Here is a 17,411-nt window from a genome sequence, read left to right as displayed (position 1 = left end):
CAACCAAAAAAAAATCCACTTTGATAATATTCACATGACTGAGAAAACACCTGAGGCTTTCTAATCTAATTTTGAATGGTCTGCCAATCGCGCTCCGCATGCCAAGGCCTCGAAAATAAACATGTTATGCATTTTTTTTCTTTTCGTATTGGTTATCATATAATAACGTTAAATGTTTTAAGCTTATCATACACATAACACAGCAGAACTAACGTTAAGTCTATAGCATTATAGTGATATCATAGGATACAAACAATAAAATAGGATAAGGTAGGCTACATATATACACTATAAACTCACTGTTGACTCACTGTTAAGACAGTCACACTAAAGCCCCTTTCACACTGGTCAAAAAACTAGTTACTAGTACGAAGTTACTAACGTTACTGCTACTCCTACTAGAACTAATGTTATTGCTACTACTACTGCTGCTACTTTTAAGCTAACATTAACGTTACTTCTACTGCTGCTAACGTTACCACTTCAACTGCCACTACTGCTACTACCAATACTACTACTACTACAGTTGCATACAGCTATCCCACGTATTTTCTCTAGGAAATTTAACGTTAGCTACCTTTTCTAGTTATTTCGTGTTAAATAATAACTACGCTCCCCCCTCTCGTAGGTTGCTAGGTGACGAAACGAGCGCCCGGTGAAGATGAGAGCGGAACCAAACGCTTCTGAATTGTTGTTGTGGCCGGACGTCTTATTAGGTTACACACTATGCCCTTGGCTTCCTATGAGAGGTGATAGCTCAGAAGAAGGCAGTAACAAATCTTCTGGTCGGGGTAAAAAAACAGTCTCGCCATGGGGTTAATGCCGGACGAGGCAAAGTCTCTCCCTCCTCCGGGGATCGTGAACAGGAACTCGTTGTGGCTGGCTGGCGTCGGCTGGTGCTCGGCGATGCTCCATAATGCCATTAACCGCAGGCCGCCGCTGAAATCAGGTTAGCATGTTAGCTTCCTTCCTCCACTCTGCGATTATGGTACACCTTCCTTTCAAGCGTATGTAACTTTTAATTAAAAGTGTGCAAGCTTAGCCTCGTCAGCCTCCCCTGTCATTATGACTCGTGGCATAATTACGATAAAGTCGACACATGCATTGTCGCAGCAGAGTATTAACTTGTCATGGGGCAACGAAAACATCTCTGACACATCCATGTTATGATGACTGTGTGTGTGCTGTGTGTGTGTGTGTGTGTGCTAACCCTGTCACCTGGTCCTTAAAGTCTGGAAAAAGTCTTAAAATAAATAATCTAAATGTAATTCCTTAAAAAGTATTAAAATGTCTCAAATGTAGCCCTTGGAGGTTCATTTTCTTTGGTAATTAGGCTACAGGTTTCATTTTGCTGCATGTCCACATAACAGGTTAGTAGTATGCAGCAGGGTTAGTATGCATCATCTACGCTTTACTAAACACAAATGGACTTAATATCTCTTAACAATCTGATGTGTTTTTTCTTGCATTGCTTATTTATAGTTTAATAACTTTCTGAAGCCATGTTCAGGCACAAATAATTGAGGTTTTGTTAGATTTCTTTCTTTTTTGGAGGGTTTTTAAGTTGGTCTTAAATTCAGTTCCAGGTAGTATTAAAAGGTCTTAAAAAGTCCTAAATTTAGCTTTCTAAAACCTGCAGAAACCTTGTTTCCTCCTTGAAAAGTATAAGGTGCAAGCCATGTGACCCTACATAAGCTTACGGCAAGCTTGACCCCTTGAACCCCTTGAGCTTCAAAGTTTTTTTCCCATACATTATGTCAGTGTCACAAACATATTCTGTCTTTCCTGTCCAGCGCTTCATTGAAGTTATATAACGTCTGTCATCATGTCATGTCTTGTGCATCAGTTTATACACATTTCCATGTTATTGTGTGTGATGTTTGGTATGTTTGGAAACCTTGGGATCTTCACTAGAAGTTAATATAAAGTTCTGTGGGTTTGAACAAAGCTTGGCTGTGCAACATGCGTTTGTAATGATGGACTCATCAGTGGGACTGGCAGGGTTGAAGGCTTCAAACCATTCATTTAATTGTGCTTTGAGTGTTGCAGCTCTGACATTCTTGTATTGTCATATTTTGAAGTATGCTGAGGTCCACATGATCTTTTTTTCCAGGTGTTCATCGGCAATTCCTGCTCGCAACCCTTGGTTGGTTCATTGGCTACCATGTCACCAAATATGAAAATTACACCTTTGCCAGACTTGACCGGGACATGAACGAGTATATAAAACTCCACCCAGAGGAATTTGCAATGAAGGGTAAGTAGCTTTTTCAGTTTTTCTGATCATAAAACAAAAGACAGAAGGACACAACAACATCATTGCAAAGGACTTCTCCATACCCTCTCCCTCCAAAACACCTCTTTTGCAAAATCATTAAAGCAATTAGGCTACATTCATATCATAATCATTTTGCATGCTTAGACACTTTCTGTACATATGTATGGTCGTCTTTAAACCTGTTAATATGAATATGACACACATTTTGTATGGCCTGTGTGTGTGTTATTAATTCACGTATTTGTTGTATTCTCATTTTTTACATAATGCCTATATCTACTTATTTTTGTCACTTATTTTATACTGTCTATATGTTATATTTTTGGTATATTTTAATATTGTACTTATATTTCATTATTTTTTTCTTTTGTCTCTATGTTTTATGGCTGCACACTTTCATATGTGCTAGAATTCATATTTTTTTCATACTTTGTATTCATATATTTCTATGTGATATATTCTAGTGTTGTAATTGTCAGTTGTGTTATGTTTAAATACCCCCCATTTACTGTATTCTTATTTCTACTATTTGCTGCTGCAATGACCCAATTTCCTACATGGAGATCATTACAGTTTCATCTTATTTTATATAACAAATCAATGGGCAGAACAGCAAGGGTTGAATTTGATTAGATTCTTGAGATAGAGCCTCAGTGCTCTCCTTGTGGCCTTGTCAAAGATTTTCCCTTAAGGACAATGTTCATGTAAGACAAACAATTGTTTTGTGAATATGAGCCAACAAAATGTGACGCTTTGATATGGAAAGCTGTAGATCAGTGTTCTGAACAGATCCGACGAATCAATTAATTATTAGACTGTTTGAGAGCAAGACATGGTCTTTCCTATAACCTGTCAAAATTTAAAAATTCAAAGGATGAAGTTGCGTATAGTTGACATTTACAGATTTCTAAGGCAGCGTGCTCAACAATGGTTTCCCTTCACAAATCTGGCTTCTTAGTGTTCAAAAAATGAATAAGATGTGCTGAGAAGTCTGCATTCTTGAGTACACAGCAGACCTACTCATGTATTGCGCCCGAAAGACAATATTGTCAAATCATGTGGCTCTACTGAAGGGTTCCTACACAGGGCTGGGAAGCATGAAGATTGAATTTGATCATTTCCAGGGTCTTAAAAAGTTTAGAACATTTCTGATGTGAGGGATAATCTTGAGCTATAGTATCATATTGCCCTGCTTCTATCAGCATACATCATATATTGATCATAGACCAAATTATTCAAATCCAGTCAATAAATGGGGATATGATCTCCATGGTCTGTAGTTTGTTCTATGATTTCTGTATAGTAAGAAGTGTTTTGGGACATTCTGTAGGTCTACACAGAGTAATCAGAGGTTAAAATATATCGGCCCACGTTTGTGTGTAATCAAATCGTATTCTCTTTTCCCTTTATCTCACCAGACAAAAAGACCTTTGCAGAGATTGTCGAGCCTTTCCATCCTGTGCGCTAAGCGTTGGCGGCTGGCGAGATGGAAGAGAGAGAGAGAACATTTTGCAGACTACCATCTGTCTGTGCTGTCCTTTTTGTGAAAGCTTTCTGTCACATATTGTGTGAAATATAGTTATGTACATAATAAAAACCATACCCAAATGTAATTATTTTTGTTTCGACTGAATGTTTTTCCTCACTCATAAAATGTGTCATTATTTTAGACAGTAAATTCCTAATTCTCTGTGTCTTTGGATGTTAATCAAGCCAAATACACTGATCTGTTCATACATTAACAAGAATAGTGTTGCATTATATGTGTAAAGAAATGCATAGTATTGCTTTTTCCAAGTGCAACTGGCAACTCAAAAGGTACAAATGATCAAGTGAAGGCAAAGCACTTTTATTCCATTTCATTAAGTCAGAAGCATGGTGTTATTATTGAATGTAAACAGTTTGACATTTGAGATGATTAAGTTAGTTTGCTACATGTTTTCAAACACCAACAAGATTTTGCTTGATGTCCACACATCTGACTTGGTGTCTAATTTGCCACTCCGATGATGTCCATGTATTTGTCTGTGAGACTCTGGGTCTTCTCGGTGAGGTTGCTCATGACAGAATACAGTCCTCTCAGGTGGAAGTGGAAGAGGGTTTCTGGGTCCGACTCCAGCAGGGGCTCCAGGGTTTTGCTCAGAGACGTGTTGCTCCTGGCCTTGCGCTCATCCAGCGGGATGAGGCCGCTCTCCGCCGTGGTTCTTATGGCTTTAAACATCTGGTAGCTCTCATACAAGTCTTTGCAGAACTCCTCCGCCGCCTCACAGTCCCACACCTCATCGGAGGGCACGTCCCGCAGCAGGCTGGGGAGGAGGACGGTCTGCTCCATGTCCCGGACGGCCGAGCTGTACCGCCTCAGTGCCAGCAGCACGCTGTTTCTGTTGATTTTGGCCTCGGCAGACTGCATGGTTTCCAGTTGGGTTTGGCGGGCTGTTCCTGTGCTTGTGGTGGTGTGGTAGGAAGCCTGAGTGCAGTGCAAAGCCATGAGGAGAGACACTGGTGTATTTATACGATGTGTCTGTGCCTGAGGTGGGTTGATCAGGACAGTTACGTAATTGGATGGTCCGATAGATTTAGGAACGTTTGGAGTGCTATGTCGAGTCAAAGTCTTATCTTTATTTGATTTACACAACCTGCCATTTTTTTGAGTTTGTAATGGCAACTGACCAGTATCCACCCATATCATATACTGTTAAATCATTAACCATGCAGACCAATTTGGATGACCTTAAATATGGAAGAATAAGATGGTTTTCTATTGATTCTCTAGTTCAAAAATGGCCTGATGGATGTCAAGTTTTGATGTGACCTAAAGCTTGGTGTTAAGCCAAGGTCAACTTTGTTTAGAGTAGGAGGTTATCTTACAGATATGTACTCCCAGTTCTTTTCTTGTCTGTTTGCACATAACATTGCAAAGGTAAAATGAGTTTGGCTGAGTAAGGTATCAGTCTGCAACTGAAATGAAAATCAAGCTTTAGTTTGGTGCTGATATAATAATTAAAAAAAAAAATGGGACAAAGCAGTTTAGGATAAGATGGGTGCAGATGGGCCGGGTGAAATCATTTTTTATGGGTCCCCCTCCAAACTAAATTATGTTGATGCTGAGGCTCTTTCATGTGTGTGACATGCTCTAGTATTTTCTGCACAAATGGAAATGAATGCTCTGCAGACAGTCTGTCCCTTGGCAGACAAGTTCACGAGAGGAGCCAAAGGGCTGTGTTACACAAAAAAAAAACCCCAACATAATCTTAGTTTATCTCACTGAAGAACACAATATAGCTGCTATCCTGTTTTGCTAGAACAGGGCAGCAGTTCCTAGGTGCAGATAGGATTTAAATTATAATGTAGTGATGTATATTTACAGCTTGACATTTGGGCACCATGCATTTGCCTTCATCCTATGTTCTGAGTCTGATTCCTTAACGTTAATTGACATGTATCCTATTTTAATTTAACAGAAATAGTTTCTCAATGCTGCTGTCTCATTTCTTGGATCCTCTGTTGAGAAAGGTATAAAATGTACCAACTAAGCTATATTGCCACATTGACTGACTCCCTCACATTGTAGGAGTTAAAGGGGTATAGGAATTGATTTTGTTCACATGTACTCAAATACATTATGTTTGTGATTAATTACAAGGAAGGAACATGTGTACTGGAAGATTGTGCAGTGTTTTATACATGTGAGAGTAACTGAGCTTACTTGGCTCTCCACCAGAGATCTGTTCCCAGCACATCCAATTTAACACTTGGTTGAATTCTTCTACTCACAAGATGGCGCCCTAGAGCAATGTTCCAAACCCTGCCTTCTTTATACATTCACTGACCCACATGGAGTGATGCTTCAAAGTGCTATAATGTTTTTTTTTCTTCTTTTCTTTAACACTCTATTTGCCTTTGTCACCCCTTATTGGTTAACACTGTCTTACTCTCAACTATTTGCTGCTGTATTCCCCATCTGCATAACATACTAATTTGTGTGTTACATAAAACAAAATAGATATGCTATCCACATGTGATGGATATTTTTTTAGGATGCCATTTTCTTTTTTAGGATGCAATTTGGGTACAGGCCTGTGAAATAGACTTCTGTGTCTTATTCTGGAGGAAAATTGAACAACCATACAGTAAACAATCCATGGTGATGCATTTTTCTTAAAAAAAAATAATGCAAGGAAACTTTTTAGAAAAAAGAAAAGATTGTATTGATTGTTAAGGCAACATTTTTTTTAAGCAAAATACAGTAACATTTCAGTAAACGTCATGTACATGATGACAAACATTTTGCAATCGTTCCATGGTTATTCAGTTAGGATTACATTTTTTATAAAGTGTAGATTTCATGCAGTTTTTATACAACAATAGCAAGAATGGCAACAACACAAAACAAGATAAAAAATGTACATTGCACTTACATTGTGTTTCAGATGGTCCTCACAAATGTAATCGCCCATTAAGTGGAATCATTTTGTAATAGAATGAAATTTAGATCCAATTTGGAATAGGAAGGTGTTTTTTGTAGTGGAGATATTTTTGGAGAAATGATCTAAACTGGACCAATTGGAATTCAAATGCAAATATGAACACAAATTATCCCAAAGATGTCCAAGACATTTTAGACTAAAGTGCCACACTCTGCCTGTCACTTCGTATTCAACAGATCTGCAATCCAAGAACCCAGTACAGCGTTTAATGATCACCAACTGTCTAATTAAGTAACTCAGAAGTGAAGTATGCACCTTGTAGGTGCGATGAGCCATCTGCTCGTACCTTGATGGGAACCCGAAAGCAGATGGGCCACCTCTCACTGAGTCTCTCAGAACATCTCACCTGTTAAAGTGTTTTAAACCTTAACAGCAGGGCATAGAGGAAAAGTGAGAGCTCCAGCAGAGCGGAGAGGACCGAGTCTCTGCTTCCCACAGGTGACGTGCAGAGAGATCATATCGGCAAACAAGTGCTCAGGACTCCTCTTTTTTTTTTTTCACCCAAATCAGTTCAGCCTGTCCTGACTGAGCTGGGACTTGGCTCTCATCAAGCACTTGCACTCTTTACTCATCATTGTTGCGTCTTAAAATCCACCGTTACCTTTGGATAGGAAATGATCTTCTCAAACTCTCTATACAGTCCAGCATGTTAGAAACTGAGGATTCAGTTCACAGCGTTCTTCTGTTGACCATTGACGATGATTTCCAGGACGTTGGTAAGATCCATCATTTTGGTGAGCATTTCCATGATGTCAGGATGCTCCTTTGCTCCGCTGATGAACTCCTCCAGCGTCAGCTCACCTGGGGAAACACATAGCAAAGATGAACAATTACATCTTTGTATTTTTAATGTTTGGGTTTGCAGAGGTGAGGAGACTTGGCTTGATGCATGAATAGAATACTTGAGATTTGACTTGACTTGGGTTCATGTGACTTGGGGCTTGATTTTGACTTGTATTATGATGACCTGGGTTAGATCTTGTGTTGGTGAAAATTACTTAGATTGAAAGTTATGAGAATTTCAATTGTTTTCTGAATTTGTATGGAATGATTGAACTTATTGAAGTTGAAATTGATCATTCTCACGATGCTCAAACTTACCAAGTTTTTATCCTATTAAAACAATATTGCATTGACAAGTCTTTTAAGTTTTTTAAGATATTAAATTGATATTGGACTCTTGATTTGTTCTGACCTGACTTGGTGTTCTACATTTAGACCTGAGACTTGACTAGAAACTTGACATTAATGACATGTACTTGACTTGGACTTTACTTGGTAATCTACATTTAGACTTGAGATTTGACCTGACACTTGTGCCTCAAGACTTGAGACTGACTTGGGACTCGAGCAAAGTTGACATGGCCACACCTCTGTGGGGTTGTCATAATGGAGGATATTCTATTGTGTATATGGGACAAATCATAAATTTGAAAATTATGTGTTTATCAACTTCTCGTTGCCAACAAAGTCATTCCCATTAATGCAATATTTCACTCTTAACACCAGAAGCATCTGAGGATAACTTTACTTTACATGCCTGGTATTACCAACCAGGAAAACATTCCGGGCTTTATGTTGAGAAATTGTGCATATATGATAAGGGATGCTGAATGATTATGTTATTATGTTAATACTGGTTTGACAAGAGTCGAAGATATTCCTTACCTTCTCCATTGACATCAATCTTCTCGTATACAAGAGTCACTATCTCCTCTGGTGGGATGTCGTAACTCCTGGTGATATCTTGAATAGCCTGGTAGAACAGTTTATTCAGTTAATTGGGTTAAACAGAAACTTACAAAGGACTAAAAACTTGATATAAAGTTGTGCACGTTCAACGATCTCACAGCTTCTGGCTTTGTGCCTGCGGGACTAACCAGGAGACTGAATAATGGAATGATATGTTATGCTAATATACTTTTAATAATATAATTTAATGCTCCTACTACTACTACCACCACTACTACTACTAAAAAAATGTAATGTAGTCTGTGAGGTGATTACTGTAGTCAGTGAATTAGGTTATGGAGAAGGCTGTTTTTAGACTCAGGATTACATAAGAAGCCCCCTGGATTATCTGTCGTCTAGTTCATGGCAAGTTAAACCTTTTTCTACCCTTTCAGAGATAAGCTTTACAATTCAGGGAACAGTGACAAGAGGCGAGAGAGACTATAAACTGCCCGGGGCCCTCGATCTGTGAAACTCTCCTGATGCAACGTTAAAAGAAAACACACCTTAAATATCGTCTCCATTTCCTCCTTGTCGATTTTTCCATTTCCATCTTGATCGAAGAGCTTGAAGTACCACTTTAGTTTCTGGTTTATTGCTCCTTTCAGTAATAAGCTTATTGCTGCAATATATTCCACAAAGTCTATATATCCATCCTGCAAAAGAAGAGATAAAAGAGACAGTTAGGGAGGGAACTACAAATGCCTATGCTCTTACTGCAACAAGAGCACCAATAGTAGATTTCAGTACTTGAACTCATGCAAGAGAGATTGGATCATTCTAAGCAGAGGGTTGTTCATTGTAGTAACATATTTAAGGGTAATTCAGTTATGGGGAAATTAGAGCAGTTAGTTACATATAAATCATACACCTATAAGGTGCCATTTATAATCCTTCATCCTAAACTTATTTTAAGAGCTCATGGGTCACAGTTGATCATGACAGTCTTGAGAAGGTTTTAACCTCTGTTGATCCCTCCTAAAATGTCAGAAACCACCATTATCGCTCATAGCTCCTTTTAAAGTGTTAAAGTTTCCATGTAAATCCATTTGAAATTGAGCACTGACGCTCAACTGACCCAACTCCTCACTATCAGTTATTTGGCAAATCACCAGTGATATTGTATGTTAGCTGCTCATACAATCATACAGTTTTCCTTGGCACGGGAAAGGCAAATATACGTAGGTGTTTGCATTATCTTACCCCGTCCATGTCAAAGGTGAGGAAGACCTGGTCCACATAGCTGCTGGCCTCCTCCGTCATGCCATTCATTTCCAGCATGGTCTTGAGCTCAAACAGCGTGATGAGGCCCGACGGAGACTCCTTCATGAACTTGTTGTACCAGTGGTGCATGTCCTGCTCCAGGATGTCGTCCAGGTTGGAGTTGTGGGCGCCCATGATTCCTCCAGAGGTGAGGTTCAGATTCCTGCAGAGAGCTGGCAGAGAAGCAGGGGACGGTTGAGGACGACGGTAGTAGGTAGTAGAGTCAGGCAGCACTGAGCCTGGCTGAAACCTCATGCAACGAAAGCCTTAATCTTTATGTCTTCTGACTGCCAAAAGGAGAGATAACCCTTTAATGGGATAAGTGCTGAAGTCTTCCAAGAACCTCGGGACATCTCTGACATGCACTACGCTGGATAGCAATGGGATTGGATGGTTATATGGACTCGGTTGGGGTCTAGCGTGCACGGAGGGCCTCTCCCTCATCTTGAACTCTTGCCTCCCGGAGGATTATGGTGTTTCATTGAAGAGCTTTGCCTTGAATGTCAGCATCACCCACGGGCTCACGGGATACAGCTGCGTGTTTGATTGACATATTTCTGTTTCAGTATTGATTTTTGTACTATTTATTTCAAAATTGTATTTTGAAATAAGATGTGTAAGATGTTTATAAGTGCCATATTTTTTGTAATCTCTTCTATGTAATCTGTACATTTCTTTATAGATATATATATAAAGGTGAATTGTAGATGGACAACATGCATTCTATGTTTTCAGTATTGTAGCTTTTGTTTGATCACTTTGTTTCACACTGTCTTGTAAGCCTATGTGGGCTGAGTACCAGTATGGTGTATGACACTAATAATAATATATAATAAATAAAATAAAATAAAATCAATCAATCAATACATGCAAATAAATAATCTTAATGTAAACTTTCCCAGATATACCCACTGACCAAGACTATCATAGACTTCTACTCAACTGGGATTCCCGACGCACAGATGATTAACTCGGGGAATTCCTTGTGTAATGGACTTATCCTCTTTACTATTATACATAACATGAAGGGGGATTTAAGGATATTTCTGAGCTATAAGTAACACATGAAACCTATTATAGAAATTCTATTTTTGCTTTTCCATACATTGTTACACACCAGAAATAAATATAGTCCTATATATCAGAATATGAAATAATCAGGAAGAACAATCAGAATATGAAATAAACAACAATCACACACATGTACAATGTTCACAATTTTATTCACAAGTGAATAAAGTGATTTTTTTTTTTGATTTTTTTTTGCTAGATTTAAGTTATGAGGACTGAGAGCCTTTCATTCCAAGTCGCCCTTGTAGCTGTCAAATTCATTTTTCAGTTAAAATTGTGTCCAATACTAAGAAACAAAAGATAAAAATGGAAAGGAGTGAACACTTTATCATTATGAAGGGTAAATATAGGTTTAACCTTCTGATAGGCCAGACCAAAGATGGCTACTGCTGGTCCCAGGTCAGCCTCTGGAGGGGCTACAGTGTGAGGGATGCTGCGGCAGTGCACATCATATTGGGAGTTTGTGCTGTTTTGCAATAAAATAATACAGACAGACAAAATGTGAATGGTAACTGCAGTGTTATTTCTTGCCATTCATTGGATTCATGTCATTGTTGAGTTAAACATACATGGTCAAAAACTATAAACTGAGTTTTTAACATGGCCTTAGGAATCTCTGCACTGCATTGTTAAAATGGAAAAAGTTAACTGTGTGTCCTGAAAATATAAAAAAAAAATATAAAAAAAAAAAAAAAATTATAAAAATAAATGTAAAAACATTTTTTTTCACTTGAATCAAGATACTTCACAGATATCCCATCTGCAATGAAATTATACTCTACGCATTTTGCACACATTTTTGTACAAAAACATAGATAATTGTCACTTTCATGATACACCAACTCAAGTCTTTCTCATAGCATGTTTTGCATTGTACATATTTAGTACATTTTACTCCATGACTGAGTTTGGGTTTATATAAATACATAAATGGCTTGCACTACTCTAGAACGGATAAATCCACGTTTAACCAGCGCTGCTGACCTATGAAGACCTTTTGCTCTGGAAGAGACGGTGGCTGACCTATGCGTGGTTCTGCATGACCTGTTTCAGAGGATCATCTGCATAACTACTCGGCAAAGGCTTTCCTATACAAGAGAGAAGCAGAGCACTGTTTAAACCAACCAGGCTATCAAAGCTTGGCGTGCTTGTTATAGCAAATCTCCCTTTAGACGATTAACAATTCTCAAAACAGGATTAAGGTGGACCACCAGTTACAACAGACAGGACTGGCAGCTAATATCTATTAGCCTATCAGGTGTATACAACCTAGATCTATTCTCCTGTGACTGTCTAGTGCCACGGCACATAATCTGCCACTGCTGCCAACCTCTTCAAACCCAGAAACTGTTTACTTTGAGTTAGCATTTAAAGAGACACAACTACAGGACACAAGATACAGTAAAGAGTGGCTAAAGTAAACCCTGCTTGTACAGTCTAAATCGATAATTTGAATATAGAGAGAGCTGATGCTGTTTATTCTTGCTGCAATATGCAATATTGCATGCAATATTTGCAATGTGTGAGCTGGGTTTCAAGGTGCAGGTGGTGTGATTGGGTTTAATGTATGATACTGATGAAATCTCTTGGATCTCCCTGATGCACTTGTTTAAACTTAACCTTTTGGCCAGCATGTGACTGTCACGCTGCAGCAAAGACTTTTAGGACTCGTTGTGGTGAACATGAAAATTTACATCCCACTTCAAATACAGTGGGTCAAGAAACTTCCTCTCTCTTGTTTTGTTTGGGTAAGTTAAAAAAAAATGCTGAATATTTCCTATCATATATTATGGAGAATTAGTATATCATATACATAATATTCTCCTTTCAAAGTGATTCTGTCTTTTAAGCTAAATTATTCAATATAGGTCTCTTCAGTATATCTCAATGGTGTTGGGTTAAGTCTCTGTCAAAATTCTCCATTGGGCATTTTTTTGTATTTTTATGTGTCATATAATTATCTAATTATTTATCTTTATTTGAAACTCAAGGAAATGGACTCTGCTATTCATAAGCAAACCTCATATTTTACACTATTCTTGGATATTGTAAATATTTCAGAGTCCACCTGAGGTAGGAAGGTTAGCTGACCCTTAGTAAGTTATAGTGATTCTAATAACTTAACAAGATCTGAGCTATATGCCAAATATCAACAAATTAACTGATTAGTGGAAAGCACCTGACTATGACAGATAAAAACCGTATACATCTGAGTGCAACATCCTGGCATTTACATAAAGGGTCTGGATTATGGAAATAGAATTATCTTAATCAAACCATTACCATCAACCATAATCAGATGTATTCTTACCAGAAACATAAATTGATAACATTTTGTAAAAAAAAATGACTACATGGCAATTAGTGTCTCAGTTGGCTTAAGCTTCCCAAAAGAAGGCTGTATTGTTTTCCATCACGTTTTATAAAGACTGCAGCCAACTGGAAATGAGGACTAATAAATAACCGAATGGCTCCTTGCGGCGAGACAATTTGGCATAAAGATTAATCACATCTGTAATCTTATTAGAGGGCAGACATGTTTATATGATCGCTGCCAAGAGACAGATTGCTGACTGACACACTGGCATAGTTCTAATTCCTAAACTTAGGACCTACTGCAAGTACTATTACCTACAAACATCTACTACAAATACTACCAAGAAGAAAATTATGAATATAAATGTGAAGTGCAACAACACATGCATAAACAGAGAGAGAGAGAGAGAGGGAGGGAGAGGCCAGTCACACCTTAAGATGGTCTCACACTTGCACATGGAACATGCACTCCCTCTACTGATCAGTCATGAGGACTATTAAAATAACAGCAGGGTAAATGAGAAAGACTACTCGGCCTACTGTATATATCACAAACAAAAAAAATATATCAAAAAGATCCATAAACAGACTTGAAACTTCATTGTGCAAAATGTAATGCATTTGAAGGTTGGGGAAAAAATAAAATGGGAGCGTGTATACACTCCTCACCAAATACAGATTGTAAATATATTGTACTGCATTAAGGTTTGGCATAGTGTACAGCACATGTAGTTTTATATGGGTATGCATAGCTTTCAGAGTCGAGCTAAAAAAAAAGGATCACACACAGAACTTGGATAGAATGGATAGAAACACAGAAATCTAATGGGAATGACTGTTCTATCCATTCTATTTCTGTAGATGGAAAGGACACTTCCTAGTGCATCATGGTGATTTCCTTTGGTTCACCTAACATGGCTTCCATAGAGTTTTGATAATGTTGTCCAAAGAGGTTTTATGTGTGGACAGAACATGAGACCCAGAAAGTTAGAATGTTCATCACAACTGCCACTGGAACGTTCATTTAAATGATGTCGTTGCCATGGTAACGCACAAGCACTCATGCACCAAATCAACACATGACAACATTATCGAATATTCCATGGCAGCCCCAGTGTGCCAAGCCAAAATTTGACCATTCAAGACTGTAGATCATAGAGATTAAGTCTCTGTGGTGTAGATTTGAATGGGAATGGAGTTCTCTAATTTTCCTATGACGCTCTCTAGGCTAATTTTGTTATAGCGTTCTACAGGAAAATTTGGGGTTTGAAACTTCTGTCTGAAGCAGAATATCGACGATATGCAAAAAACATTAAAATGTCTGCATTTCCATTTAAAAAACATTTGAATTAACAGCTCATTCAGCCACAAGTTTTCTTACATGCACAAAAGCTCATATATAAAATCACAGTGAAAGTCAGGGAGTGGATATAAAAACGTTAATTACAACACTGACACTGATTCCAGTACTCTATTAATAGGCTTGCAGTCGATAGTGGTAGTAGCGGTGCACATTGAAATCTGAAATATCATGTAACATGTTAATCTCGAGAACATGAGAAACCCCAATACAGGAAGTGCAGTCTCTGGTGGTGAGTCAGCCCACTCAGGTTGACAGTCATCAGTCCCTTGTCATGACCTGTCCTGCATTGTTGACTGATACCCTTGAGAACAGTCTGATAAAGCGTGGGAACAGACTGGTTATGAAAAGCTTGCCAAGCAAAATGAAAGCATCCATACAACATACAGTAACGTTGTGTTTGTCTTCATTTCAAAAGACTGGAAATGTGACTGGAAGCATGTGGGCTGCAGCTTCCTGTGGTAAAGAAGCATCATATGATGAATTTCTACAGACTGACAACTCACATGCTACTTTTAACCGACCTACGGGACTTCACAGCTTACTAACTATCTCACCTACCATGGCAAAGAATGCAAAATACAGTCCGTTTTGAGGATGAGTCAAATTTTGCCAACAAATCGGTTGTGGTTTGCAGTACATGACAACAGTTGGACTGATAAGAAGTAGGGAAGCTAAGAGAACATTTCTCTCCCATTTCTTAGAACATGTTTAGGGAAAGTGGGTCGATGTACATCGGCTCCGTCTCTGGCTCCTGGTCGTAGAGAAACTGTCTGAACACGTTATACACCACCTCCCGACTCAGCGTGAACTTTTCCAGCTGATCGTGCTCTGCAGGCATGAGAAACTTCAGCCGGTACTGGGCAACGACTGAGCCGTTCCTGTGGGGAGAGTGAAACACACTGAGGCACTAAAGCTCAAACACATTTTGCCTGTAAAGTAAAAATGACAAAAAAAAAAGAGCAGGAGCAGATGTGAGTGTGAGTTCTAACTACGCAGTGCAGTGTGTGTTTACCTGAAAGCATATACTTCAGCTGTGGAGAAGTATCGCCCCAGAGCAGGGGAGGATCTGTAGAGGTCAGCCAGCTGGGTGGGGCAGAGAAGATAAACAAAGGAGACAATAGGAGTGAATAGGTTTGGCTGATACAAACATACTTTCACCGCCTTGAGAGCTTTATTCTGCACCACAGTGTACAGTATGAGCTAATTCAGAAACAAAAATATGACTCGTAGATATTGAGGGCTTTCGGGTCCTCGGCTCTTGGCAACAATGGCTGTCAACTGCTGGTCATGTTTCTAAATGTATGAATTCTCAGCAGTACAGAATAGATGTCAATTTCTGTACCATTTTTAACTTGGGACTGAAAGTTTCGCCACTGATACATGTGATGGATTTTGAGTTTAGATAAAGTAAGCATAGCTAGCTAATCATAGTATCTGGTCAGTTAACCATCACTGTCGTAAACACGTCCGATTTGCACACTAGAAACATATCTAGTAATGTTTGTGTTAGTAGTGGCTAACATTATGTTGTTCTGCTAAATGGCTATAGTTCGCTAGCTAAAGCCAAAAAACAACTTCTTTGGGTTAACTGAGTTAGCTTTAGCTAAAACTTGTAGTGTCACAGTAACCTTAATTTGGAAACAAATCTACCTTAACATGACTATTCATTTTTACTATTAACGTTAATGAACTGACCTACTCCCACACCACAAGCTTTGTTAGTTATCTCTTTTTGTGCCCGGTTGTTATATATTTAGCCATCACTTGTGCCCAGCCAATGCTCCGCTGGACCTCCATGATGGAGCCATAAGTGGTTGCTAGCATGGTGTGGAACTGCAAAGCCTCTATAGTTTGAAAGACTACATTCAAAAAGACGATACAAAACCCAATAAGCTAGTGGTTGGCAGCTGAATCCACAGTTTCTATATTAATGTACTATATATTGAATATCAATTATTAACCAATTAATATAAACCATTAATGACATCATTTGAAATACATAACCAATTTGAGACAAACCTTTTCTCGAAGTTCAGTGGAGAGGGCTTGGCTCTGATTGGAAGAAGGAGTGAGCAGCTCTGCTGTGAAGATCTGATTGGTCAGTCGGAAGCTTCCATTGAAATACCGAGGGATTTCAAATGACGAAGAGTCGTACTTCTCATCCACATCCTCATGGATCACTGCTCAAAGAGAGACTGGGTCAAGGCCTCAAATCTGAATACGCTGATGTCCGTTCAGTACTTACAATGCACTTAGAGTTATGTTGTTAAACATTATCATTATCGTTGTATTATTTTAGACTTATAAAATTATCCTCAAGCTTGGTGCACCAAGTGTGTTAATATTATATTCTTGCAGAGTGTTATGTTATCAAGCACTTCCACTTTGACCCTTAGCTGGCCATGAACTTGTCACGTGTGCTTGAAAACATAATAGACGGCTTTGTTATGGATCAAAGTCAGAAACCCTTTCTTAAAGTAGATGAACAGAAGTATTTAAATAGAGGAATCTTTACCTGACCTCTCAAACTGTTTATGCCTTTAACATTTGATAACTTGAACATATTTAACATTCCTGGAAACGTTACCTGAGCACACGCCCAGTGAGATCCCAATCACAGCAGCGATGAGGAGAAAGATGAAGATGATGACCATCCACAGTCTGACTTTCCAGAAGATGACTTCATTCAGATCTGTCTTTATCTTGCACACTGAGCTAATCTAGGAGTGTTGTGAGATTAAATATAATCTAGTGAACATGCAATAGTACTGCAGCACATTGACAATCACTGTACATTTACCATGATGGAAAATTTTCGAAAGAATTGTAGAAATCAAACATACTGATTTGTACACAATAGCAGTTTGTTCTGTAAAAAAAATACCACACTTTAAAAGGAATA

The 17,411-nt window shown here is 38.6% G+C and overlaps 4 protein-coding genes across 4 annotated transcripts; 1 reads left to right on the top strand and 3 right to left on the bottom strand.

Moving 5' to 3' along the window:
- Positions 1-728: 728 nt before the first annotated feature.
- On the top strand, positions 729-3,891 carry ndufc2 (NADH:ubiquinone oxidoreductase subunit C2). Its single transcript, XM_071516348.1, has 3 exons — positions 729-949; positions 2,114-2,257; positions 3,697-3,891. The coding sequence occupies exons 1-3, from the start codon at positions 811-813 to the stop codon at positions 3,744-3,746; spliced, it is 333 nt and encodes a 110-aa protein (XP_071372449.1). The 5' UTR covers positions 729-810; the 3' UTR covers positions 3,747-3,891.
- Positions 3,892-4,268: 377 nt separating this feature from the next.
- Positions 4,269-4,688, bottom strand: thrsp (thyroid hormone responsive). The gene has a single exon (XM_071516365.1). The coding sequence runs from the start codon at positions 4,686-4,688 to the stop codon at positions 4,269-4,271; it is 420 nt and encodes a 139-aa protein (XP_071372466.1).
- Positions 4,689-7,429: 2,741 nt separating this feature from the next.
- guca1c (guanylate cyclase activator 1C) lies at positions 7,430-9,894 on the bottom strand. Its single transcript, XM_071516364.1, has 4 exons — positions 9,700-9,894; positions 9,003-9,152; positions 8,434-8,521; positions 7,430-7,566 (listed from the first exon to the last, which is right to left on the bottom strand). The coding sequence occupies exons 1-4, from the start codon at positions 9,892-9,894 to the stop codon at positions 7,430-7,432; spliced, it is 570 nt and encodes a 189-aa protein (XP_071372465.1).
- Positions 9,895-13,169: 3,275 nt separating this feature from the next.
- Positions 13,170-17,228, bottom strand: LOC139641766 (TPA-induced transmembrane protein homolog). The gene is made up of 4 exons (XM_071516352.1): positions 17,097-17,228; positions 16,529-16,689; positions 15,522-15,592; positions 13,170-15,387 (listed from the first exon to the last, which is right to left on the bottom strand). Exons 1-4 carry the CDS (start codon positions 17,161-17,163, stop codon positions 15,207-15,209), a joined length of 480 nt encoding a protein of 159 aa, XP_071372453.1. The 5' UTR covers positions 17,164-17,228; the 3' UTR covers positions 13,170-15,206.
- Positions 17,229-17,411: the final 183 nt, after the last annotated feature.

This window comes from Centroberyx affinis, unplaced genomic scaffold, assembly GCF_046629955.1.
Source record: "Centroberyx affinis isolate AG114_WGS23_722 - 3 ecotype Tasmania unplaced genomic scaffold, CSIRO-AGI_Caff_v1 ptg000399l_1, whole genome shotgun sequence".
Taxonomy (NCBI): Eukaryota; Metazoa; Chordata; class Actinopteri; order Beryciformes; family Berycidae; genus Centroberyx; species Centroberyx affinis.
The sequence above is the reverse complement of the archived record's forward strand: the minus strand, read 5'-3'. Positions and strand labels throughout refer to the sequence as shown.

Bases quoted from the DNA above. Each gene is read 5' to 3' on its own strand.
- LOC139641766 (XM_071516352.1), bottom strand. From the start codon at position 17,163: ATGGTCATCATCTTCATCTTTCTCCTCATCGCTGCTGTGATTGGGATC. The intron at 16,690-17,096 runs GTAACGTTTCCA...CTCTTTGAGCAG, and splicing joins CTCACTGGGCGTGTGCTCAG to TGATCCATGAGGATGTGGAT. The intron at 15,388-15,521 runs GTAAACACACAC...CTCTCCCCACAG, and splicing joins GCTGAAGTATATGCTTTCAG to GAACGGCTCAGTCGTTGCCC.
- ndufc2 (XM_071516348.1), top strand. From the start codon at position 811: ATGGGGTTAATGCCGGACGAGGCAAAGTCTCTCCCTCCTCCGGGGATC. The intron at 950-2,113 runs GTTAGCATGTTA...CTTTTTTTCCAG, and splicing joins CAGGCCGCCGCTGAAATCAG to GTGTTCATCGGCAATTCCTG. The intron at 2,258-3,696 runs GTAAGTAGCTTT...TTATCTCACCAG, and splicing joins AGAGGAATTTGCAATGAAGG to ACAAAAAGACCTTTGCAGAG.
- thrsp (XM_071516365.1), bottom strand. From the start codon at position 4,688: ATGCAGTCTGCCGAGGCCAAAATCAACAGAAACAGCGTGCTGCTGGCA.
- guca1c (XM_071516364.1), bottom strand. From the start codon at position 9,894: ATGGGCGCCCACAACTCCAACCTGGACGACATCCTGGAGCAGGACATG. The intron at 9,153-9,699 runs GTAAGATAATGC...CTTCTTTTGCAG, and splicing joins TCACCTTTGACATGGACGGG to GATGGATATATAGACTTTGT. The intron at 7,567-8,433 runs GTAAGGAATATC...GTGTTTCCCCAG, and splicing joins GATTGATGTCAATGGAGAAG to GTGAGCTGACGCTGGAGGAG.